Consider the following 26,157-nt stretch of genomic DNA (forward strand, 5'->3'; position numbering starts at 1 on the left):
TTTAAATGCCTTATCAATGGTTTATTACTGAACAGTATTCTAAAGTATTACCATGTTTCCCATAGAATTGTTCAACTGTAAACTAATCTGGGACAAATACAAAAATTAGGAAAATCATGATTACTGTGTGAAACGAACGGTTTGAGTGAAAAAATATGCCTTGTTTTTGAAAGGCATGGGAAAACCAGTGGGCTGGTTTGACACAAAGCGTCCTACAAAGACCTGCCCCTTTATTGTTGGAATGGAGCATAACTAGATGAGCTGTCTTAATGTTAAATGGTCCAATATTAACTCAAAAAGCATCCAACCAGGAAATGTAGAATAACCGAAGTGCAACAATAAGGACCACTTACACGCAAAGAAAGAGTGTTAAGTGTTAACGATGCCTGCCTTATTTTCTTGGCTTCTGCTTTCACTAGCTACTTCAGCTCCTTTCCACTGTTTCACAAATGGCTCACATTCAGCTGTTGCTCCTTTCTAGAGCCAGGTTCTCTCTCTATCAAGTTTCAGGAGTAAACACAAAGGAAGGAAGGTGAAGTTGAATTTACATACCTTCTCCCCGATTTCACCTTTTTGCCCATCTTCTCCCATGTCACCCTGTGTGCAAAACAGCAGACAAGCAATTATATTTACCAAGTATCTTGAAATGGCTTATTCATAATTTACAAACAGATAAGAACATTGAAAATGAAATAGAATAATTGTGGCTATTCAGACTAGAACACATGTTCTAGTACATAGTAGCTGTTAACAAATGGCAGTTGACACCAGGCAAGGCTCAGTAACACACTGAGCCTTGGTGCTGATTTCACATCTTGGTTTCTGTAGTCTCATCCATAGTCTCGACGAGCATGAGAAACATCATAACTGTTGACAAATTCAAGAGCATTGAACAGATTGCCCCTGACTTAAGGGTACCACTTCGCTGAGAGGTAGTGAGAAGGGGCCACGTCCCTTTGGGCATGCTACTGTAAATAAGGCCTTCTCTGTGATTGGGGTGATGGTGCCAATGAGCTGACGAGTAACCACATCCCCACCTACCTCCCTGGCCCAGGGGACGGGTTGAGAGTTTTCACCTCCTTCTCGCACCCAGCCAATGATAGCAAATCAAATAATTAGACTGGGAGGGAGCTGGGACTTTTGTTTGCCCAGCATCACCACTGCATAGCCTCCAAATCTTGGCTGATGATGTTCCACCAAGACCTTGCAACAAGCTTGGTCCTATGACTCAACATAATTGACTCTGCTGATGTTCGGAAACTTCGAGGGATTTGTGACATGCCATCTGAAAACGGTTTGGTTCTAACATCACACTTTTGTCTTGAGTTTAGATATAAAGTATTTCAATGGAACCTTCCTATAAAATGTGACTTGTTTCAGGAAACTAGACATATGTTTCACGTCAGGAGAAGCATTTGAACTTTAACATCATTTGTTTTGGCAGAAATGGCTTTTGGAAAATGTGAAATTTCATGTGATCTAATGAGAACTTGTATTCCATCTGTAAATACTAATACAATTGCGAGTCTATTTGGTTAAGTCACGGAAAAAGTCAGGAACCTTCCCACTAGCCATGATTGGCTGAGATAATGGATGGGCTGGACATGCCAGGAGATGAGTTTGGAATGGTCTGCCATGTAGCGTGCTTCTGTCTATAACTTGAGCTACTCAGTATGTGCCGTTTTTGAAAGATATAACATTAGCCGTCGATAACTACACAAGTTTTGTAACTTTTCTCAACAACATTGATGCCCTGAATTTAGCAGGCGCTATCAACAGATCAGTTGGAAAAAGTGATGGGCTACTTTCTGCACAAGCTACGGTCAGTGTGAACCGGAGTGACTAGACACAACACTAGCAAACAAGATGTAGCTACAAACAAAATGGAGTTAAATGGTTCCAGTCTGCCATTCATCCATATATATGGATAAGAGTCTATTTACATTTTCAGATATTATACATTTTTTATTGTGTCAGAAAGTGCAAGTTAAAATGTACTGTTAGCTAGCTAGCAAACATTAGCTTGCTGGCTAACATCACATGTATAATCTGTGTAGTAATATTATTTCAATCAAAAATCTATTTGCCTTAATAGTTACAACCTAATGATAGCTTGCTAACATTGAACCTAGTTGGTTAGCTATTTAGCTACCTGCAGATTAATAATATAGCTATGACAATGTTTGTATTGGTAGTAGTATGAGTTGGGATTATGCCCGGTACATAGTTTTGCTAGCTTTTGTCTAAACAAAAGACTCCACTTAGCCAGATGATTACATGACCCATCAAGTTAGCCAGGTGTGTCTGGTGGTGATTACGGCCATCTCCTGTTCATGAACATGTGTACAAGTCTAGACAACAGTGACCAATCCCCTTATCTAGATGTGGCTGGGGGTGGTTATAGCATTTCCTTCACATGATCCATCAATTTAGACAAGTGTGTCAGGTAAGAATCATCTAATAATTGTAAAATTGTATTTAAAGAAATGTGAACACTTTCTGTTTTTGATATTGCTACTATGCAAGTAAGCATTTCACCGTACCGTTTACATCTTCTGTATCCTGTATCCGATGCATGTTACAAATAAATGTAGATTTTAATTTGATATAGTGTGTGTTTACCAGAGACAAAAAATGTGAAGAATAACATAACCTGCACAAAAGTCAGATTACGATGTAGGCCAAGGACTAGATACATTTTTTTCCTTATTGTAGTCTATTACCTTTACCACTTTTAGTCTTGAAATCTTTGCTAAGCTACTCACTCTGTTTAGCACATGGCCTGACATGTGAATCCTAAAAGAGATGGGTGGGGCTAAAGCTAAATGATGATGAATGGGTGTAGACAAAGAAGAGCACTCCAGTAGGTAAACCAAAACATTCAATGGCCATTTTCTCAAAAGTGTTTTTCAACTTTCAAAGCAGAATGACTTTCCCATTGTTCCTCAACTGCAGTGCATGATACACAATTTTCTAGCTCTGTCTCTACTTTTAACCAATGTAAAAAAACACAATTTCATATATATACTGTATATATATTTTTTTACATAAGACTGAATCGATGCGGTCAATTACAAATGACAACACTGCAAATTTTAAAACATGTTTTAGTCATTTAGTAGACATTCTTATCCAGAGTGACTTACAAGAGTAATTAGGGTTAGGTGCCTTGTTCAAGAATACATCGCCAGATTCTTAACCTAATCTGCTCTGCTATTCAAACCAACGACCTTTTGTTTACTAGGCTACCTGCCTACCAATTGAATGGAGCAGTTTAAAACTAATCCTGGATTATCTTTACTTTGAGTCAATTACTGTAGGTATGTTTAATGGCAGTCATGACCATGTCAAGTTATTACGCCTGTTCATGACTTATATAATGCTACAGTGTAAAGTAGGGAAATCAAGGTAACTGTTACGCTAAACTACAAAGGATGGTTTAGTTCACTGTTACTCTAAACTAAGTTAACTGTTACTCTAAACCAGGGCTGGCCAATCCTGGTTCCAGGTTTGCATCCTAGGTGTTCACTTCTGGTTTTCATTCTCTCCTTCTAATCAGGGACTAATTCAGACCTGGGACACCAGGAAGTGCAATTAACTACCAGGTAGAATGACAAATGGAATAGTTTCGGCCGGTGCAGATCTCCAATTGACATCCATGCACGATTTAAAAACCCTTGAGACCAATATAACAAAACTGTTGACACAAGATCATATAACATTATTACATAATATATTTTATATCCCCAAGAAAATAAATATAATTTTGCATAGAGGGGTGGGTTGAACATGAAGTTTGACAATTAAAATCAAGTCTTTACCTTTTCACCTCGCTCTCCCATTTCACCCTATTGGAAAAGAATGCAGATGGTGTTAAACACACAAAGGCTGTGGGAATGTTGAGTTAAGGAAAATTATGGCAGCCAGTCCCAGATCGTATCTGGGGTTAAATTCTGGTCCCTCCTTAGATCAGAGTAGGCTGGTGGGAGGACGGGCTCGTTGTAATGGCTGGAATGGAATTGTATCAAACACAAACATGCAAACCACATGTTTGACTCCATCCCATTAATTCCATTCCTGCCATTGCTATGAGCCTGTCCTCATATAGCTCCTCCCACCAGCCTCCTCTGCCTTAGATACCCTCTTGAGGTGCTGACACAGGGGTACTAATTTCTCCTAAGTGGACATTTTCTCTTTTCTCTCTCACTCACCTGTCCATTTCCTCATTTGAATTTCATAATGTCACTCAAGTTTAAGAATGTTGTCATCTATCACCCAAAAGGTCCCCTTAGAGTTCCTCAATGATTGTAACCTTGATAAACTTATTTTCTGACGATGGCTCTTCATACTTGGCGACTTCAACCTCCCGACATCTGCCTTCGATTTATTTATTTCCAAACACTTTCTTTTCCCTCCTTGCCTCGCTTGACCTTTCCCAGTCTCCTCCCACTCACAAGGCAGGCAATACACTTGTAAGTTGGTGTTTGAAACCATTTGAAACCATTTGTTTGAAACCCTCTAGTGGTGTGGGGCCTGTGCTTTGGCAAAGTGGGTTGGGTTATATCCTGCCTGTTTGGCCCTGTCCGGGGGTATCATCGGATGGGGCCACTGTTTCTCCTGACTCCTCCTGTCTCAGTCTCCAGTATTTATGCTGCTGTAGTTTATGTGTTGGGGGGCTAGGGTCAGTCTGTTGTATCTGGAGTATTTCTCTTGTCTTATCCGGTGTCCTGTGTGAATTTAAGTATGCTCTCTCTAATTCTCTTTTTTCTTTCTCTCTCAGAGGACCTGAGCCCTAGGACCATGCCTCGGGAATACCTGGCATGATGACTCCCTGCTGTCCCCAGTCCACCTGGCCATGCTGCTGCTCCAGTTTCAACTGTTCTGCCTGCGGTTATGGAACCCTGACCTGTTCACCGGACGTGTTACCTGTCCCAGACCTGGTGTTTTCAACTCTCTAGAGACAGCAGGAGCGGTAGAGATACTCTCATTGATCGGATATGAAAAGCCAATTGACATTTACTCCTGAGGCGCTGTCCTGTTATTATTATTATTGGCCATGTTGGTCATTTATGAACATTTGAACATCTTGGCCATGTTCTGTTATAATCTCCACCCGGCACAGCCAGAAGAGGACTGGCCACCCCTCATAGCCTGGTACCTCTCTAGGTTTCTTCCTAGGTTTTGGCCTTTATATGGAGTTTTTCCTAGCCACTGTGCTTCTACACCTGCATTTCTTGCTGTTTGGGGTTTTAGGCTGGGTTTCTGTACTGCACTTTGTGCTATCAGCTGATATAAGAAGGGCTATATAAATACATTTGATTTGATTTAATTTGACTTCATCTTTACAAGATGTCACGTTCTGACCATAGTTCTTTTGTGTTTTCCTTGTTTTAGTGTTGGTCAAGACGTGAGCTCGGTGGGCATTCTATGTTGTTTGTCCGTTTCTATGTATTGCCTGATATGGTTCTCAATCAGAGGCAGGTGTTAGTCATTGTCTCTGATTGGGAACCATATTTAGGTAGCTTGTTTTGTGTTGGGGTTTGTGGGTGGTTGTTTCCTGTCTTTGTGTTCTCTGCACCAGATAGGACTGTTTCGGGTTTTGCCACGTTTGTTGTTTTGTAATTGTGTTCATGTTTAGTTTCTCTTATTTAAAACCATGAACTCTAACCATGCTGCATTTTGGTCCCCTCTAATTCGACGGAAGAAATCCGTTACAGAACCACCCACCACAACAGGACCAAGCAGCGTGGTAATGGGCAGGAGCAGGAGAGGCAGCGATGTCAGGATTTCTGGACATGGGAGCAGAATCTGGACTATACAACTTGGGAAGAGCTAGACAGTCTCCCGCCTGTCCAGAGCTGCTAGAGTCTCCCGCCTGCCCAGAGCCGCTAGAGTCTCCCGCCTGTCCAGAGCCGCTAGAGTCTCCCGCCTGTCCAGAGCCGCTAGAGTCTCCCACCTGTCCAGAGCCGCTAGAATCTCCCGCCTGTCCAGAGCCGTTAGAGTCTCCCGCCTGTCCAGAGCCGCTAGAGTCTTTGTCTGTCATGAGCCGCCAGAGCCACCAATCTGCAAGGAGCCGCCAGAGCCGCCAGTCTGCAAGGAGCTGCCATTCTGCAAGGAGCCGCCAGAGCCGCCAGTCTGCAAGGAGCCGCCAGAGCCGCCAGTCATTGCCAGAGCCGCCAGTCGGCCAGGATCCGCCAGAGCCGCCAGTCGGCCAGGATCCGCCAGAGCCGCCAGTCGGCCAGGATCCGCCAGAACCGCCAGTCGGCCAGGATCCGCCAGAGCCGTCAGTCGGCCAGAAGCTGCCAGAGCCGCCAACCAGCCTGAGCTACCCCTCAGTCCTGAGCTACCCCTCAGTCCTGAGCTACCCCTCAGTCCTGAGCTACCTCTCAGTCCTGAGCTACCTCTCAGTCATGAGCTACCTCTCAGTCATGAGCTGCCCTTCAGTCCGGAGCTGTCCCTCAGTGCGGAGGAGTTTCCTCAGTCATGAGGCGCTCCTCAGTCCAGTGGGGCCCTTTGTCAGGGGGGCGGGGGGGAACTGTCACGTTCTGACCATAGTTCTTTTGTGTTTTCCTTGTTTTAGTGTTGGTCAGGACGTGAGCTGGGTGGGCATTCTATGTTGTGTGTCTAGTTTGTCCGTTTCTATGTATGGCCTGATATGGTTCTCAATCAGAGGCAGGTGTTAGTCATTGTCTCTGATTGGGAACCATATTTAGGTAGCTTGTTTTGTGTTGGGGTTTGTGGGTGGTTGTTTCCTGTCTTTGTGTTCTCTGCACCAGATAGGACTGTTTCGGGTTTTGCCACGTTTGTTGTTTTGTAATTGTGTTCATGTTTAGTTTCTCTTATTTAAAACCATGAACTCTAACAACGCTGCATTTTGGTCCTCCTCTCCTTCGACGGAAGAAATCCGTTACACATGAGGCTGTTCACTAACTAATCTCACTGCAACCCCCAGCCAGGTCTCTGATCAATCTCCTCCAACCCTAGCCACCTGCCAACCCCTCTTTACGCTACTGCTGCTCTCTGTTCATCATATATGCATCGTCACTTTAACCGTGTCTACATGTACATACTACCTCAATCAGCCTGACTAACCGATGTCTGTATGGAGCCTCGCTACTTTTATAGTCTCGTTACTGTTTTTCACTGTCTTTTTACTGTTGTTTTGAATTCTTTACTTACCTATTGTTCACCTAATACCTTTTTTGCACTATTGGTTAGAGCCTGTATGTAAGCATTTCACAGTTATGTTACACTTTGATTTGATTTGCTGGCAGCTGAGCGAAAATGGAGGAAAACTAAACTTTCGGAGGACCTATCATAAATTCACTCCCTACACTCTACAGTCTCTTCCTCTGTATCCACTGTTAAAGCCACTTTATATCCCTGTAAATTTCAAGTGTCTCCCTCTAACCCTAGGAAACTCTATTCCACCTTCTCCTCCCTCCATCTCTGCGGATTACTTGTCAACCACTTTGAAAAGAAGGTTGGCATCCGCTCCTCATACACTTAGCCTATTGAGATAAACTGGTCCCACTCACACAGAACTACCTTACGCCTTGACCTCTTTCTCCCCTCTCTTCAGATGAAATCCTGCATATAGTGAGCCCCCCCGACAATCTTGACCCCCTCCTCTCTTCTCCAAACCATCTCTGGAGAACTACTTCTCTCATCAGCTCATCCCTGACTTCAAAATGGACAGTCGCTCCCCTCCTCAAGAAACCAACACTCAAACCCTCTGGAGTCAAACTATAAGTCAGTATCCCTTCCTTCATTTCAAACACTTGAGCGTGTTGTCTCTGACCAACTCTCCCTATCTCAGAATTACCTTCTTGACCTTAACAAGTCAGGCTTCAAGATGGCCACTCAACTGAGAATGCTCTTCTCTGTGCCACGAAGGTTCTCCGCACTGCCAAAGCTGACTCTAGATCTATCCGCTACCTTCGACACCGTGAATCATCAGATCATGCTCTCTACCCTTTCAGGGCTGGGTGTTTCAGACTCTGCACACTATTGGATTACATCCTACCTGGCAAGCCGCACCTACCAGGTGACATGGAGAGGATCTGTGTCTGCACTACTGGTGTCCACCAGGGCTCAGTCCTAGGCCCTCTTCTCTCTATACACCAAGTCACTCGGCTCATCATATCCTTACATGGTATCTCTTATCATTGCTATGTGGATAACACTCAACTACTCATTCCACTTCTGACACCCAGGTGGCGACACGCTTCTCTTTATGCCTGGCAGATATCGGCCTACCACCTTGGATGTCGACCCAACACCTCAACAAGACTGAGCTGCTGAGCTGCTCTTCCTCTCAGGGGAAGGCCTACCCCATATACTACCCACCACTGCGACCTGTATGCCCTCATTGGCTGGTCCTCGCTACATATTCAATGCCAAACCCACTGGCTCCAGGTCACCTGTAAGTCTTTGCTAGGTAAAGCCTGCCTTATCTCAGCTCACTGGTGAACATAGCAACACCCACCCGTAACACGTGCTCCAGCAGGTATATTTCACTGGTCATCCCCAAAGCCAACACCTCCTTTGGCCGTCGTTCCTTCCAGTTCTCTGCTGCCAATGACTGGAACGAATTTCAAAAATCACTGAAGTTGGAGACTTATCTCCCTCACCAACTTTGAGCGTTGGCTGTCAGAGCAGCTTGCCGATCACTGCAGCTGTACACAGCCCATCTGTAAATAACCCATCCAACTACCTACCTACCTCATCCTCATATTTGTTTTTGTTTGTCTGCTCTTTTGCACACCAGTATTTCTACTTGCACATTCTCATCTGTACATATATCGCTCCAGTGTAAATTGCTAAATTGTAATTACTTTGCCACTATTGCCTATTTATTGCCTTACCTCCTTACTTCATTTGCACACACTGTATACAGATTTTTCTAATGTGTTATTGACTGTAAGTTTGTTTATCCAATGTGTGTTTTTGTCGCTTTATGAGAACTTGTTCTCAACTGGCCTACCTGGTTAAATAAAGGTGAAATAAAACTCCATGACCTCTCCATCTTGGTTGACAATTCCACTGTGTCCCCTTCCCAGGGTACAAAGAACCTTGGCATGACCCTGAACAACACTCTGCCATTCTCTGCAAATATCAAAGCAGTTACTCGCTCCTGCAGGTTCATGCTCTACAACATCGGTAGAGAGCAGGTCCTAATCCAGGCATTTGTCATCTCCCGTCTTGGCTACTGCAACTCGCTGTTGGCTGGGCTCCCCGCTTGTGCCATCAAATCCCTGCAACTTATCCAAAATGGTGCAGCCCGCCTGGTGTACAACCATCCCAAATTCTCACGTCACCCCACAATCCACAGGCTCGCCTCCACTACAACACCATGGTACTTGCCTACGGAGCAGCAAGAGGTACCGCCCTTCCCTACCTTCAAGCTATGCTCAAACCTTAGAGCCCAACCCGAGCACTCCCTTTTGCCACTTCTAGTTTCTTGGCCCTCCCACCCCTATGGTGGAACCAGCTTCCCACTGAAACTAGGACAGCAGGGTTCCTGCCTATCCCTTCCTTTCGTAAACTAACACTTGCATTTTACTTTTTTCCCCACTGACTTTGCTGACAGCTACTTTGAGTAAAAATGTACTTACTTTGACTGTGATATGTAGTTGTCCCGCCTAGCTATCTTAAAATGAATATACTAAGTCGCTCTGGATAAGTGTCTGGTAAATGACTAAAATGTAAAATGTACCAATACTCCAATATAACAGGATATCGGGTAACAGAGGGCATTATTACACTACACCTTCCCTCTGGTAGCAGTATATTTACCAAACTGATTTAATCATTTGACATTTATTTTACAGCACTCATGGCTGACCCTGGTGACATGGTTGATTGTTATGACCATTTTTAGCTCTTATTTAATTATTTACTATAGGTATATGCACTCATGGTTCCAAACAGGATTCATAAAAAATGAAAACTTCATCACCTGTAGGATTCTCCATGAAAGAGAACCCAGATGAAGACCTATTGACAAAAATGTAGAGCTCCATTAAATTGTTTGGAGCATCCAAGATCACTGCGACGTGGTTGGCCTCAGTTGCTGGGACCTCTACTATCTGACAACACGTCTGAAGCTGAAGCTCCTTGGTCTGCTAGCTTCCTTGACAGCTTGAACACAGTTTGCAACTCTGTAACCTTTGAGACTGGGACCGCGGGCTTGTCTCGGGCTTGTGGCTGTGTAAATCTCTTCTGTTTGTTGCTGTTTTCCATATACCCTGCGACCTGTCCTGGCTGGAACTGTATGGAGTACCAGTGTTAGCCTATGCTGCTACCAAAGCTAATGGAGAGGACACTGTTTCTCCAACACTGGGCATGATCTTTTAAATCAACAAAAATATGTCTAGGAAAAGGAAAATAGTTTCAAGAGATTTGTCCAAATAATGGTGGATTTAACAAACAAAATAAATGGACAATCTGACCAGAGAGGTCCATGACCTTAAGAAAAGCTTGCAGTTCTCCCTGGGAGAACAGCCAATGAAAGAACAGCCAACAGCCAATGAAATTGCAGGGCGAAAAAATACAAATCAACAGAAATCTCATAAATCAAATTTCTCAAACATACAAGTATTAGGCACCATTTTAAAGATACAATTCTCATTAATCCAGCGACAGTGTCTGATTTAAAAAATCCACAAATGATTATGTTAGGTCACCACCAAGTCACAGAAAAACCCAGCCATTTTTCCAGATAAAGAGAGGAGTCATAAAAAGCACAAATAGAAATAAAATGAATCACTAACCTTTGATGATGTTCATCAGATGACACTTATGGGACTTCATGTTACACAATACATGTATGTTTTGTTCGGTAAAGTTCATATCCAAATCCAAAAAGCGCAATATGGTCCATTCGGACGAAACGTTCAAAAAGTTATATTACAGGTCGAAGAAACTTGTCAAACTAAGTATAGAATCAATCTTTAGTTTGTTTTTATCATAAAAGTTCAATATGTTCCAACCGGAGAATTCCATTGTCTGTAGAAAAGTAATGGAACGAGAGCTACCTCTCAAGTGAAAGCGCGTGACTGAGAACGAGGCTGTAGGCAGACCCCTTAGTCAAACAGCTCCCATCCGGCCCCCATTTACATGAGCAGCCTGAAACAACGTTTTAAAGACGGTTGACATCTAGTGGATTTGTTAGGGGTGAGTTCAAAAACTACAAACCACAGATTTTCCACTTCCTGTCTGGATTCTTTCTCAGGTTTTTGCCTGCCATATGAGTTTTGTTATACTCACAGACATCATTCAAACCGTTTTAGAAACTTCAGAGTGTTTTCTATCCAATACTAATAATATGCATATATTAGCAACTGGGACTGAGTAGGAGGCAGTTCACTCTGGGCACGCTATTCATCCAAAAAGAAAATGCTGCCCCCTATCCCAAACAAGATATAGACTAGTTTTCATCAAGCTGGCCACTGAAGAGGAAGCTTCTCACTGTAACCAGTGCCTGTAACATGGTTCAGGTTATCAATCAACCTACCAGAGTGCTTACAAATAGTACAGGAACAAAATCATCCAGGTGCACTATTTTCTTTTACACCTGGTGTAGAACTTTGTTATAAAGCAGTGTCCACAACCATTGGAGAGAAATGAGGAAAAGGGAGTTGCAAATAAGTCTGGCTGCTCATGTGATTGGCAGACATATTGTAAATTGAGAAATTGTGTGACTAAATTGAACAAAATAGAAGAATGAATTGTGTTGTGAAACTAAGATAGCTGAAATAAAGTATGATGGAAAAAAGCTTTGGAGTACTTTAAATGACATTATGGGTAGAAAGACCAATCCCCTATTATACCTTAAGACATTTTAAGACTTAGGGAGTTTCCCATGCAATGCTAACTAAACTCAAAATCGTACAATTATCTATAATCATTATGTCAAGTAATTGACATAACGATGATGGATTTTGTCATAATGATGATGGAATTTGATTAAAATCACTTAACTCCTACCCAATAATGTTCTGTTGTGGGATACATACTTTTGAGGCAGATTTGTTGACTCTTTGCATTTGGTCAAACAGAATTCTATCCATCAGTGTACTAAGAACAGGCTGCAAACTGGTTGAGCGTCTGTTTGAGCCAGCAAAGGGTGCTTTACTATTTTTAGGCAGTGGAATTACTTTAGCTTCCTTCCACGCTTGTGGACACACACATTCCTTTAGGCTTTGGTTAAAGATATAGCAAATATGGGTACCATTCGTAATAGTTTCCCATCAAGGTTGTCTATACCTGGTGGCTTATCATTATTATATAATTCTTTTCATTGTGTTTTATGTCATTTATCTTGGTTTGGTAATGTAATTTCTTCTCCTTTTTGTTAAGTTTAGTCACAACATTTCTCAATTTACAGTATGTCAACCAATCAGCTGAGAGAAAAAAAGAGAGCAGTCCATCAAGTGTGTGTGTGTATGTGTGCGTGTCCTGCGGGGCTGACACTACGAACCCACAGGCATGGCTCTCTCATCCCTTCCAGGCTTTTGGGAAGGAGGGTGGACCATGAGCCTGTCATAGCGGACATAAGCAATGTCCTGATGCACTCTGGCAGCTTTCATGACTGGGATAATGTGTTTCCTCTTCTGGCGCACAGCTTCAGGATAGTCTTTGTTGAGAAAACATCCGTTCTTGGCTCTGACCTAAACCTCAGCTGGAGTTGTATATAAAGGGTGTGACCATTGAGCAAGTTGAAGAAGCTAAACTCCTAGGGTACATTGGGTGGTCAATTACCATGGTCAAGCCATATTGACAAAGTTGTTGGAATGCCTCATAGTCGTGTGATTCACTCAGAATTTGAATTCATTAGCATGTCACTCAGTAAATCTACGCCCCCTAAGTTCCAAACAGTCTCACACTGTTACCAGGCTCTATGCATCAGCCTGGGGATGAGGTTAGGTAATCTGCAAATAAAGCTATTGAAATATGTCATCTACTTATGGGTCACATCTATCAGGTCTTCCTCTATAACAATGATCTTACCTTCAGCCCATCAACACCTGGGATGCCAGGAGGCCCGAGGGAACCCTGTAAAAAACACAAAACAAACACTTCTAAGACATTCCATTTTTTATATAACATAACGTATGCTTGCAAATGTCTTCGGGAAGTTGACTATGATGTGCTGTCTTAAGTATATGTCTTTGTGCTCTTCCCTGTTAAGACTAGTTGTATCATGATTTAATGAAAGGTGTCATATGCAGAGTGACGTAACTTCTCAGTGTTGACTGATTATTTGACAGTTCTATGGCTGCCACTAAAACCCCTTGTGCTCAACTCCGACTTTCTGTGGCTCACCTTCAAATCTATTTGACAAATGCCTAAAGCATGACTAGGGCTGTGGTGGTCATGACATTTTGTCATCCGGTGATTGTCAAGCAAATAACTGCCCGTCTCCCAGTAATTGACCGTTAATTAACAAACACATTTAGCATCTCCTGGCTTCCACACAAAGCATACAAGCCACTGATGCAGACCTTTGGAACATCTACATTTTAAAAAGTAAAATAAATCCATGTAATATAGGCTAGCCTATCACAATAAATCCTTTATTTATTTTAGACAGGTCTAGGGAAACATGACATGAAAAAATGTAGTCTATTTCAGAAGAACATAATAGCATACTCTGAGTTGTCCTTATGATAGGCCCTGATCTGGCTATGCCATATGGTTGTAGGAAACACTAGTTTATTTAGCAGACGAGATTTGCTTAGAATTCCGTGGCATTATTTGATGTTATTTTATAGTATGTAGAATACAATTGGAGGGAGTGAGGGAGTGCACACCTGTGGCTATTCTTTGTTGAGCGGTCAACAAAGAAACAGGTACTCATATATGTTTTCAATTTACCGCTCTTTAAACATTTTTTTAGTTGTGATACAAATATTGGGCTATATGTTTTGATTTTTTATACATTCTAAGGCTGCATGATGCGACTCTATTGATCATTTGAAAAAAGTTGCATGAAAGTTGCATGAACTCTGCTTTGCTTTTTGCGCAGGCTGTACACACTTCATCAGTCTCTCATTCACAATTTGACAAGCACTTGATAATGCCTCCCCATTGTGTGGCTGTAATGCCCCCTAAAAATCCATGTATTTTGCGGCCAGTGGCCATTGTGCCCTTGGTCTGAATATAATATCTCCCGGATGTGCAACTGCGAGTGTCCTTATCCAATTCCGAGGCGCATATTGAAGATATTGGAAGAACTATCCTTTTACATTTCATCTGTCAACAAGATGAGTAGGCCTAACGATCAGCAAAAGCACTAGCCTATGTCAATCTACCATCCCCCATAGTACAAAAAATGACCTATTCTATTCTGTGTGAGAAACAAATATTCCAAACATAGTCTGGGACTGTTGTGGAATGTGATAGATCCCAAATTAAAACAACCACTAGCATAAAAAATGCTTTAAATGATGAACCTGGTGAAACAGATGAGAAGCTTAAAATGTTCATAAACTATTAGAACAATTCTTCACAATATAAGCGCAGCAATGCACACATGTACAGTGGTGAAAAAAGTATTTAGTCAGCCACCAATTGTGCAAGTTCTCCCACTTAAAAAGAGGAGAGAGGCCTGTAATTTTCATCAAAGTTACACCTAAACTATGACAGACAAAAATAGAAAAAAATCCAGAAAATCACATTGTAGGATTTTTAATGAATTTATTTGCAAATTATGGTGGAAAATAAGTAAACCTACAAACAAGAGAGATTTCTGACTCTCACAGACCTGTAACTTCTTCTATAAGAGGCTCCTCTGTCCTCCACTCGTTACCTGTATTAATGGAACCTGTTTGAACTTGCTATCAGTATAAAAGACACCTGTCCACAATCTCAAACAGTCACAATCCAAACTCCACTATGGCCAAGACCAAAGCTGTCAAAGGACACCAGAAACAAAATTGTAGACCTGCACCAGGCTGGGAAGACTGAATCTGCAATAGGTAAGCAGCTTAGTTTGAAGAAATAAACTGTGGGAGCAATTATTAGGAAATGGAAGACATACAAGACCATTGATAATCTCCCTCGATCTGGGGCTCCATGCAAGATCTCACCCTGTGGGGTCAAAATGATCACAAGAACGGTGAGCAAAAATCCCAGAACCACACACTAGTGAATGGGGGTGGAAACATCATGCTTTGGGGCTGTTTTTCTGCAAAGGAACCAGGACGACTGATCCGTGTAAAGGAAAGAATGAATGGGGCCATGTATTGTGAGATTTTGAGTGAAAACCTCCTTCCATCAGCAAGGGCATTGAAGGTGAAACGTGGCTGGGTCTTTCAGCATGACAATGATCCCAAACACACCGCCCGGGCAACGAAGGAGTGGCTTCGTAAGAAGCATTTCAAGGCCCTGGAGTGGCCTAGCCAGTCTCCAGATCTCAACCCCATAGAAAATCTTTGGAGGAAGTTGAAAGTAAGTGTTGCCCAGCAACAGCCCCAAAACATCACTGCTCTAGAGGAGATCGGGATGGAGGACTGGGCAAAAATACCAGCAACAGTGTGTGAAAACCTGGTGAAGACTTACAGAAAACATTTGACCTCTGTCATTGCCAACAAAGGGTATGTAACAAAGTATTGAGATAAACTTTTGTTATTGACCAAATACTTATATTCCACCATAATTTGCAAATAAATTCATTAAAAATCCTACAATGTGATTTTCTGGATTTTTTTTCTCATTTCGTCTGTCATAGTTGAAGTGTACCTATGATGAAAATTACAGGCCTCTCTCATCTTTTTAAGTGGGATAACTTGCATAATTGGTGCCCCACTGTACATATGAGATGAGTAACGCAAGATATGTAAACACTATGAAAGTGAAATTTATAAAGTGACTAGTGTTCAATTTATTAAACTGGCCAATGATTTCAAGTCTGTATGTTGGCAGCAGCTTCTCTGTGCTAGTGATGGCTATTTAACAGTCTGATGGCCTTGAGAAAGAAGCTTTTTTTCAGTCTCTCGGTCCCAGCTTTGATGCACCTGTACTGACTTCGCCTTCTGGATGATAGCGGGGTGAACAAGCAGTGGTTGTTGTACTTGATGAGGGCAGGTAGTTTGCCCCCAGTGATGTGTTGGACAGAGTACACCACCCTCTGGAGAAACCTGCGGATGTGGGTGGTGCAAGTTTGCCGTTAGAGGTCGACCGATAGATCAGAGCCAATTTCAAGTTTTCATAACAATCGGTAATTAGCCTTTTTGGATGCTGATTATGGCCGATTACATTGCAATCCACGAGGAGACTGCGTGGCAGGCTGACCACCTGTTATGCGAGTGCAGCATCAAAAGGACCTTGTGGCTGCCAGGAGCCAAGGTAAGTTGCTAGCTAACATTAAACTTATCTTATAAAAAACAATCAATATTCACATAATCACTAATTAACTACACATGGTTGATGATATTACTAGGTTAACTAGCTTGCCCTGCGTTGCATATAATCAACCGTGGTGCCTGTTAATTTATCATCGAATCCCAGCCTACTTCAACTTCGCCAAAAGGGTGATGATTTAACAAAAGCACATTTGTGAAAAAAGCACAAACGATCCTAACCATAAACATCAATGCCATCCTTAAAATAAATACACAGAAGTATATTTTTTTACCTGAATATTTTGTTAAAAGAAATGCATGTTAGCAGGCAATATTAATGAGGGAAATTGTGTCACTTCTCTTGCGTTCAGTGCAAGCAAAGTCAGGATAAGTTTTGGCTGCATGGCTCGTTGCTGTGTGAAGACCATTTCTTCCTAACAAAGACCATAATTAATTTGCCAGAATTTTACATAATTATGACATAACATTGAAGGTTGTGCAATGTAGAAGCAATACTTAGACTTAGGGTTGCCAACCGTTCGATAAAATAAGGAAAGGTTCCGTATTTCACTGAAAGAATAAACGTTTTGTTTTCGAAATGATAGTTTACGGATTTGACCATATTAATGACCAAAGGCTCGTATTTCTGTGTGTTTATTATAATTAAGTCTATGATTCGATATTTGATAGAGCAGTCTGACTGTGCGGTGGTAGGCAACAGCAGGCTTTTAAGAATTCATTCAAACAGCACTTTACTGTGTTTGCCAGCAGCTCTTAGCAATGCTTGAAGCACAGCACTGTTAATGACTTCAAGCCTATGAACTCCCGAGATTAGGCTGGCAATATTAAAGTGCCTATAAGAACATCCAATATTCAAAGGTATATGAAACACAAATGGTATAGAGAGAAATAGTTGACATGTCATAATTCCTATAATAACTCCAACCTAAAACGTATTAACTGGGAATATTGAAGACTCATGTTAATAAAAGGAACCACCTGCTTTCATATGTTCTCATGTTCTGAGCAAGGAACATAAACATTAGCTTTTTTACATGGCACATATTGCACTTTTACTTTCTTCAACACTGTTTTTGCATTATTTAAACCAAATTGAACATGTTTCATTATTTATTTGAGACTAAATGGATTTTATTTATGTATTATATTAAGTTAAAATATAAGTGTTCATTGTTCATTCAGTATTGTTGTAATTTTAATTATTACAAATATATATAAAAATCGTCCGATTAATCGGTACCGTCTTTTTTTGGTCCTCTAATAATCGGTAGCGGTATCGGTGTTGAAAAATCATAATCAGTCTACCTCTAGGTGCCCTACCAGGTGGTGATACAGCCTGACAGGATACTCTAAATTGTGCATCTGTAAAAGGTTGTGAGGGTTTTAGGTGACAAGCCACATTTCTTCAGCCTCCTGAGGTTTAAGAGGCGGATCATTTCAATTTGTAAGAGATATGTACGCCGAGGAACTTAAAACTTTCCACCTTCTCCACTTCTGTCCCATCGATGTGGATAGGGGGTGCTCCCTCTGCTGTTTCCTGAAGTCCATGACCATCTACTTTGTTTTGTTGACGTTGAGTGAGAGGTTATTTTCCTGATACCACACTCACAGAGCACTCACCTCCTCCCTGTTAGGCTGTCTCGTCGTTGTTGGTAATCAAGCCTACTACAGTTGTGTCGTCTGTAAACTTGATGAGTGAGTTGGAGGCGTGCTTAGCCACACCGTCAATGGATGAACAGGGAGTACAGGAGGAGGCTGAGTATGCACCCTTGCGGGGCCCCAGTGTTGAGGATCGGCGAAGTGGAGATGTTGTTTCCTACCTTCACCACCTGGGGGCAGCCCGTCAGGAAGTCCAGGATCCAATTGCACAGGGTGGGGTTCAGACCCAGGGCCTTGAGCTTAATGATGAGCTTGGAGGGTACTATGGTGTTGAATGCTGAGCTATAGTCAATGAACAGCACTCTTACATAGGTATTCCTCTTGTCCAGATGGGCTGGGCAGTGTGCAGTGTGTGGACATATTGGGGCGGTAAGCACATTGAAGTGGGTCTTGGGTGACATGTAAGGTGGTGGTGATATGATCCTTGACTAGTCTCTCAAAGCACTTCATGATGACATAAGTGAGTCATTTAGTTCAGTTACCTTTGCATTCTTGGGTACAGAAGAATGGTGGCCATCTTGAAGCATGTGGGGACGGCAGACTGGGATAGGGAGAGATGGAATATGTCCGTAAACAAATCAGCCAGCTGGTCTGTGCATGCTCTGAGGACGCGGTTAGGGATGCTGTCTGGGCCGGCAGCCTTGCGAGGGTAAACACGTTTAAATGTCTTACTCATGTCTGCCACGGAGCAGGAGAGCCCACAGTCCTTGGAGCTCGCCGTGTCGGTGGCATTGTGTTATCCTGAAAGCGGACGAAGAACCTGTTTAGCTTGTCCGGAAGCAAGACGTCGATGTCCGCGACGTGGCTGGTTTTCCTTTTGTAGTCTGTGATTGTCTGTAGACCCTGCCAAATACATCTTGTGTCTGAGCCGTTGAATTGCAACTCCACTTTGTCTCAATACTGATGTTTTGCCTGTTTGATTGCCTTGCGGAGGGAATGACTACTCTGTCTGTATTCGGCCATAATCCCCATCACCTTTCCATGGTTAAATGCGGTGGCTCGTGCTTTCAGTTTTGCGTGAATGCTGCCATCTATTCACGGCTTCTGGTTAGGGTAGGTTTTAATAGTCACAGTAGGTACAACATCTCCTATGCACCTCTAGTTAAACTCAGTAATTGTCTCAGTGTACGCATTCATATTATTCTCAGAAGCTACCCGAACATATCCCAGTCCGGTGATCAAAACAATCTTGAAGTGTGGATTCTGTGGTCAGACCAGCGTTGAATAGTCCTTAGCATGGGTGATTCCTGTTTGAATTTCTGCCTATAGGAAGGGAGAAGCAAAATGGAGTTGTGGTCAGATTTGCCCGAAAGCAGGGCTTGGGAGGGCCTTGTATACATACCGGAAGTTAGAGTAACAATGGTTCAGTGTTTTTCCAGCACTAGTGCTGCAGTCGATATGATGATAGAATCAAGGTAGCCTTTTTCTAAAAATTTGCTTTGTTAAAATCCCCAGCTACGATAAATGAATCCTAAGGATATGTGGTTTCCAGTTTGCACAAAGTCCAGTGAAGTTCCTTGAGGGCCGCTGAGGTATCAGCTTGAGGAGGGATTTACACTGCTGTGACAATAACCGAAGAGAGTTCTCTTGGGAGATAATACGGTCGGCATTTGATTGTGAGGTATTGTAGGTCAGGTGAACAAAAAGGACTTGAGTTTCTGTATGTTATTACAATTACACCATGAGTCGTTAATCATGAAACATACACCCCTGCCTTTCTTCTTCCTGGAGAGATGTTTATTCGTGTCGTTGCGATGCACTGAGAATCCAGATGGCTGGACAGATTCCGACAGTTTATCCCGAAAGAGCCATGTTTCCGTGAAACACAGTATGTTACAATCCCTGTTGTCTCTCTGGAAAGCAACCCTTGCTCTGATGTCGTCAACTTTGTTATCTAGAGACTGAACGTTTAGTGAGTAATATACTTGAAAGCAGTGGGTGGTGTGCGCGCCTCCGAAGTCTGACTAGAAGACCACCCCGAATTCATCTCCTCCAGTGGCGTTGTTTTGAATTGGCCTCTGGAATCAGTTCAAATGCCTTGGGAGGTGCGAACAAAGGATCCGCTTTGAGAAAGTCGTATTCCTGGTCGTAATGCTGGTGATGCTGGTGAGTCACCGCCACTCTGATATCCAATAGTTCTTCCCGGCTGTATGTTATAAACGTAACATTTTCTGGGATAACAATGTAAGAAAGTATACATTAAAAAAAAAAACAAGTTTCCTAAGGACTAGACGAGAGGTGGCCCCCTCTGTCGGAGCCATCTTGCTCATGGGCTCTTATGAAGTGTTTGATTAGCTTTTTGAATACATTTACATTGATGTCAGAATGATTAGAGGGACAATGGAGTGCTGAGTACCAGGCAGTTAACAAGTTTGGTAGGCTACTAATGACCATCAGCAGCATCAGAGCTTGGAGAAGCCTAATTACTGTGACTAAATGGTCATCCGGAATTTGCCTGCCGTCATGACTCGTGACTGCTGGTGTAGCGGAAATACCCAGCTACAAAACCTCCAACGCCAGTCCTTGCGAGACACAGCGCTGCGAACAGACAAGGAGAAAATGGGAGAAAAACAAGCTGAGACAACCTTTGATATCTCTGCTCCTCTTCGGGGCTGAGAGGGTTAGATTACCTTAAAATACCATCCAGGGTAAATATCTCATGTGAAATTTCAAGACTTGTGAGATTAGAATGACAGAAGGCACAGGAATTTGGGAATAGTCACACTGAGAAGCTTAGTCAATGTGAAGTAAAAAAAAGGAGACAGCGCTGTGTTATGTTTCCACGTTCTCCTTGTTATTTTCTAGACACAGCAATTTAGACTCTGTAGACATTACAAGTGAGGATTAATGATCTCCTACTCTTTACATGGTCTCTTCAACCTCAGAAGGCTGAAGAAATTTGGCTTGTCACCAAAAACACTCACAAACTTTTACAGATGCACAATCGAGAGCATCCTGTCGGGCTGTATCACCACCTGGTACGGCAGCTGCTCCGCTCATAACTGTAAGGCTCTCCAGAGGGTAGTGAGGTCTGCACAATGCATCACCGGGTGCAAACTACCTGCCCTCCAGGACACCTACACCACCCGATGTCACAGGAAGGCCAAAAAGTTCATTAAGTATAACAACCACCAGAGCCACTGCCTGCTCACCCCGCTATCATCCAGAAGGTGAGGTCAGTACAGTTGCATCAAAGCGGGGACCGAGAGACTGAAAAACAGCTTCTACAGTGCCTTGTGAAAGTATTCGGCCCCTTGAACTTTGCGACCTTTTGCCACATTTCAGGCTTCAAACATAAAGATACAACCTCACTGAATTCGAGCTATTTTGCAAGGAGGAATGGGAAAAAATTTCAGTCTTTCGATGTGCAAAACTGATAGAGACATACCCCAAGCGACTTACAGCTGTAATCGCAGCAAAAGGTGGCACTACAAAGTATTAACTAAAGGGGGCTGAATAATTGTGCACGCCCAATTTTTCAGTTTTTGATTTGTTAAAAAAGTTTGAAATATCCAATAAATGTCGTTCCACTTCATGATTGTGTCCCACTTGTTGTTGATTCTTCACAAAAAAATACAGTTTTATATCTTTATGTTTGAAGCCTGAAATGTGGCAAAAGGTCGCAAAGTTTAAGGGGGGCGAATATTTTCGCAAGGCACTGTATCTCAAGGCCATCAGACTGTTAAACAGCCATCACTAACATTGAGTGGCTGCTGCCAACATACTGACTCAACTCTAGCCACTTTATTAATGGACAAATTGAAGTAAGAAATGTATCACTAGCCACTTTAAACAATGCCACTTTATATAATGTTTTCATCATGTGTGTGCTCTACTGCTCTATAGTAAGCCTGAGACTAGCATAGAATCTCATGGCTCAGCAGCACTATTAACACTCATACAAACAAATGGGTACATTTTTGATCACAGCCCAAAGGTAATTTAATCAATTCTTTCACATTTTCATGTTTGTCAATGGACTTGTTCTTGCATTGTTTAGTATTTCTGTATCAATATGGACTTTTTAATTAATTCTGTCTATATTAATTTGATAGATACAATCTTTATTTGAATCTAGGTTTCTCTTGAGACATAGTAACAAGTTATCCATACCTCCAGAGGGTGGAGGGGGACCTGTATCAGATTTTGACCAGATAGACAGAACTCAGATACACTCTGAATCTAAACCCAGAGCTGTATTGGTGTGTATTCTTTAAAATGTAATCATTCTAGGGCAAATCTAAAAACCTGGAGAGATGCTGCACCGTATGTACTTGCCTATGGTTATAACTGGTTACAACCATGCACAAAATCAATATTAACTTATATATGCTTAGTTGCAGTCAAACAGCTCATAAAAATCAGTCAGAATACTTGGTAGAAATGTAATACTATAATTTTTGTGTTAGAGATGTAAAAATACACAACTTTTAAACAACTGAGGAGTTATTGTGTAAGACAAATCAGACAGGTTAAATCTGATTATTATGTATCCACTCTTTCGGACTGTAATGGGAACCGTCTAAATTCTGGAAAACTGTCGAACCCTGAAGGGTACTACTTCCTCTTCTCTGCCACCCCCCCCCCAAAATTCAGACACTAGCCTAATTACAGATAAAAATGGCATCATTGATGCATTTAGTCAACATTTATTTCAGTGGGTTCTCTCTTTGAAATAACTTCTCAGCCTATTCACAATGATATTGGGCTGGATGCCGATAGGGGAAACTTGCTGAATGATCACTTACTGAATGATCAGAGAAATGATTATTTTAGGCTATTTACAGAAAAATAAGTCCTGGATGCTTAGCTAGCATCCAGGACAACAAGAAATCCACAGGGGGCGACCATTTGGATCCTGGTCTGCTTAAGTGTGCAGCGCCCATCATTGTTGGCTCAATAACCCACATTTGTAATTGAACATTGTTATCAGGAAATATTCCTAAAGTATGGAAATTAGCTCTTGTGCTGCTACTCCATAAGGGCAGGGACTGTAGTGATCTTAAAAATAATCACCTCATTTCAAGGCATCCTTGTCTAGCTAAGATTCTTGAATCGTTGGTCTTTTTATTTTCCTTTTATGAATGGGCGGTTATTAGAATTCATAAGATTCTGTATTTACGTTAGCATAGCTTCTCAAGATCCGATAGAGACCAATCCATTTTTCCCTCAGTCTTCCCGTTCTTTCATTCAAACCCAACCCCCATCCTTTGTGTAATCAGTGTTCATATTGGGTTAGCCCGGATAGATCACACATCTTGTCATATATATATATATACACAGGATAGATGTGTATATATATATATATATATATATATACAGGATAGATCACACATCGATTACTCATCATGTGTATATGTAATGCTGTGTGGTTATTTAGGTATTTTAGTAAATAAATAATTAAGCCAATTTGTGTATTACTGATTCAACTTATTAATTAGGGTTCGTGCAGATAACCAAGTACTTACGACAATCAGAATGAGACCTACCGATCGAGGTGACAATTAATAATTGCGTGATTCAATCACGTAATCAATTAAATGTTAGGTGATAAAATAGCATGTCATATAATTTAATCATAGTCAGACATGACACTTTTGATACTGTTGATTATGATATTTTTTTGAATAAGATATGCCTGAACATAGGGCTGGGCAATATGGCCAAAATATCATATCACCATTTTTAGAATTTATGTTTTTGAAAAATAAAAGTTCTAAATTTGCTTTGAGTAGTGTGTGACCCTACGGTGGTAACACATACATTCTACGTGTTTTCAATTGGTCTTTCTCCATTGTTTTTAAACTGTTCAGTTCAACTTCAACTGAACAGTTTTCAGAATTTTCATCAATTTCTGCATTTCCTGCACTCAGGGACATAATAAACAGTGTATAACAAACAAAACATTCAAATATCGTTATAGAAGGTATAGTAAAAACCCAAACCGGTCTGTGCATCAATACTGGTATATCGTAAAATATGGCATACCACCCAGCCTAACCTAGGCTATTCGTTGTGACTTTGGGCACTCTTCAATCAAACCCGTGTAGTGCCCTAAGTACAAACATTTTCTCACAAAAAGGAAATAAAGGACATTTCTCACAGGTACATTACAAAAAAACCAAGAATAATTATAAATAAAAAACAACCTCAAAAGTTTTTGTTATATGATTCAGAAGCTATCTGATTTACCTAAGCGAGAAACTGGTTTAATAATGAATACAGGAGATGAAATCAACTCTACCTTTTGTCCTGGTGGCCCCTCAGGTCCCTAGAAAGAAAGATGTTAGATATAATAATATGTAACAGGGTCACAAGGGAGAGACTCTCCCTGCAAATAGTGGTGGGATTTCGTTCCCTGCAAACAAAAATAAGTTGTTAGGATGTCCCCAGAACAGCATGAAATGTTTGCCTAAAGTCAACAGGGCATTGTATCATGGTCTTGTGGAGGTTTTGTCTAGATCCCGGTTTGTTCCGGGGAACGTCCCTGAGGATGATTTTAGGACGTTCTCGGAACGTTGTGTCATGATCCTGTGGAGGTTTTGTCTAGTTCCCAGTTTGTTTCAGGGACGTCCCTAAGGATGGTCCCACGGAAGTTTTTGTCAAGATCCCAAAACATAATTTTTCCTTTCATTGGGACATTGTGTTATGATAACAAGGGAACGTTCTCTATGATACCTTTATCTTGTTCTCCCTATGATCCTGGGAAGTCATTGAGATGTTTTTAGTACATTTTCAGGACATTCGGTGTATCAGTCATCAGAATGTCACCTGATGTTCCAAAATAAACATGTTTTTTGGATAAATGTTCTACCCAACTACCTGAGCTCACGCATCCTCGTTTCATTGCACATCACCCCTTGTTACTGTTAACGAGCCCACTGATCCACAGCTCTTTGTCTGTTGGCAAGGTCAGTGATGCCAAGCCCACCCCCATATTACAACATATGACAACCTATGTGTTGTGATAATTGCGTTGTTTGCTCTATAACCTGATAATTCATAGGCCTTGTGACTGTGATATATAGGCCTAAAGGCCAAGACAATTTGTTTTTACCTTTATTTAACTAGGGAAGTCAGTAAGGAGGGGTGCGTCACTTTTATTTATTTTAATTTGATTTCACCTTTATTTAACCAGGTAGGCTAGTTGAGAACAAGTTCTCATTTACAACTGCGACCTGGCCAAGATAAAGCATAGCAGTGTGAACAGACAACACAGAGTTACACATGGAGTAAACAATAAACAAGTCACAGTAGAAAAAAATAAAAAAACTTGAGTGGGTTGACATGATCTTTCTGTTTGGGTTGGCGCCCCCACTTGGGTTGTGCCGTGGCTGTACTCGGCCTTGTCTCAGGATGGTAAGTTGGTGGTTGAAGATATTCCTCTAGTGGTGTGGGAGCTGTGCTTTGGCACAGTTGGTGGGGTTATATCCTGCCTGTTTGGCCCTGTCCGGGGGTATCGTCTGACGGGGCCACAGTGTCTCCCAGTATTTATGCTGCTGTAGTTTATGTGTCGGGGGGCTAGGATCAGTCTGTTATATCTGGAGTATTTCTCTTTTCTTATCTGGTGTCATGTGTGAATTTAAGTATGCTCTCTCTAATTCTCTCTTTCTTTCTCTCTGTCGGAGGACCTGAGCCCTAGGACCATGCCTCAGGACTACCTGGCATGATGACTCCTTGCTGTCCCCAGTCCACCTGGCCGTGCTGCTGCTCCAGTTTCAACTGTTCTGCCTGCGGCTATGGAACACTGACCTGTTCACTGGACCTGCTACCTGTCCCTGACCTGGTGTTTTCAACTCTTGAGACAGCCGGTGCGGTAGAGATACTCTCAATGATCGGCTATGAAAAGCCAACTGACATTTACTCCTGAGGTGCTGACCTGTTGCACCCTCGACAACCACTGTGATTATTTGACCCTGCTGGTCATCTATGAACATTTGAACATCTTGGCCATATTCTGTTATAACCTCCAACCGGCACAGCCAGAAGAGGACTGGCCACTCCTCATGTTTCCTCTCTAGGTTTCTTCCTAGGTTCTGGCTTTTTAGGGAGTTTTTTCCTAGCCACCATGCTTCTACACTCGCATTGCTTCCTGTTTAGGGTCTTAGGCTGGGTTTCTGTACAACAC

General features: G+C 42.0%; 1 protein-coding gene across 10 annotated transcripts in view; it reads right to left on the reverse strand.

Annotated features, from left to right (window-relative positions):
- The window catches only part of LOC135510759 (collagen alpha-1(XXV) chain), a 127,845-nt gene that overhangs the window by 76,702 nt on the left and 24,986 nt on the right, over window positions 1-26,157 (reverse strand). For 8 of the 10 annotated variants that reach the window (XM_064931939.1, XM_064931946.1, XM_064931943.1 and 5 more), the window contains exons 6-9: window positions 24,274-24,300; window positions 13,015-13,059; window positions 3,822-3,848; window positions 553-597 (exon numbers count right to left, since the gene is read on the reverse strand). In XM_064931939.1, coding sequence (XP_064788011.1) covers window positions 553-597; window positions 3,822-3,848; window positions 13,015-13,059; window positions 24,274-24,300 — 144 coding nt within the window. The remainder of the gene's footprint in view (window positions 1-552; window positions 598-3,821; window positions 3,849-13,014; window positions 13,060-24,273; window positions 24,301-26,157) is intronic. The other 2 variants (XM_064931941.1, XM_064931940.1) reach the window with 2 other exon arrangements.

This window comes from Oncorhynchus masou, chromosome 23 (genome assembly GCF_036934945.1).
Source record: "Oncorhynchus masou masou isolate Uvic2021 chromosome 23, UVic_Omas_1.1, whole genome shotgun sequence".
Taxonomy (NCBI): domain Eukaryota; kingdom Metazoa; phylum Chordata; class Actinopteri; order Salmoniformes; family Salmonidae; genus Oncorhynchus; species Oncorhynchus masou.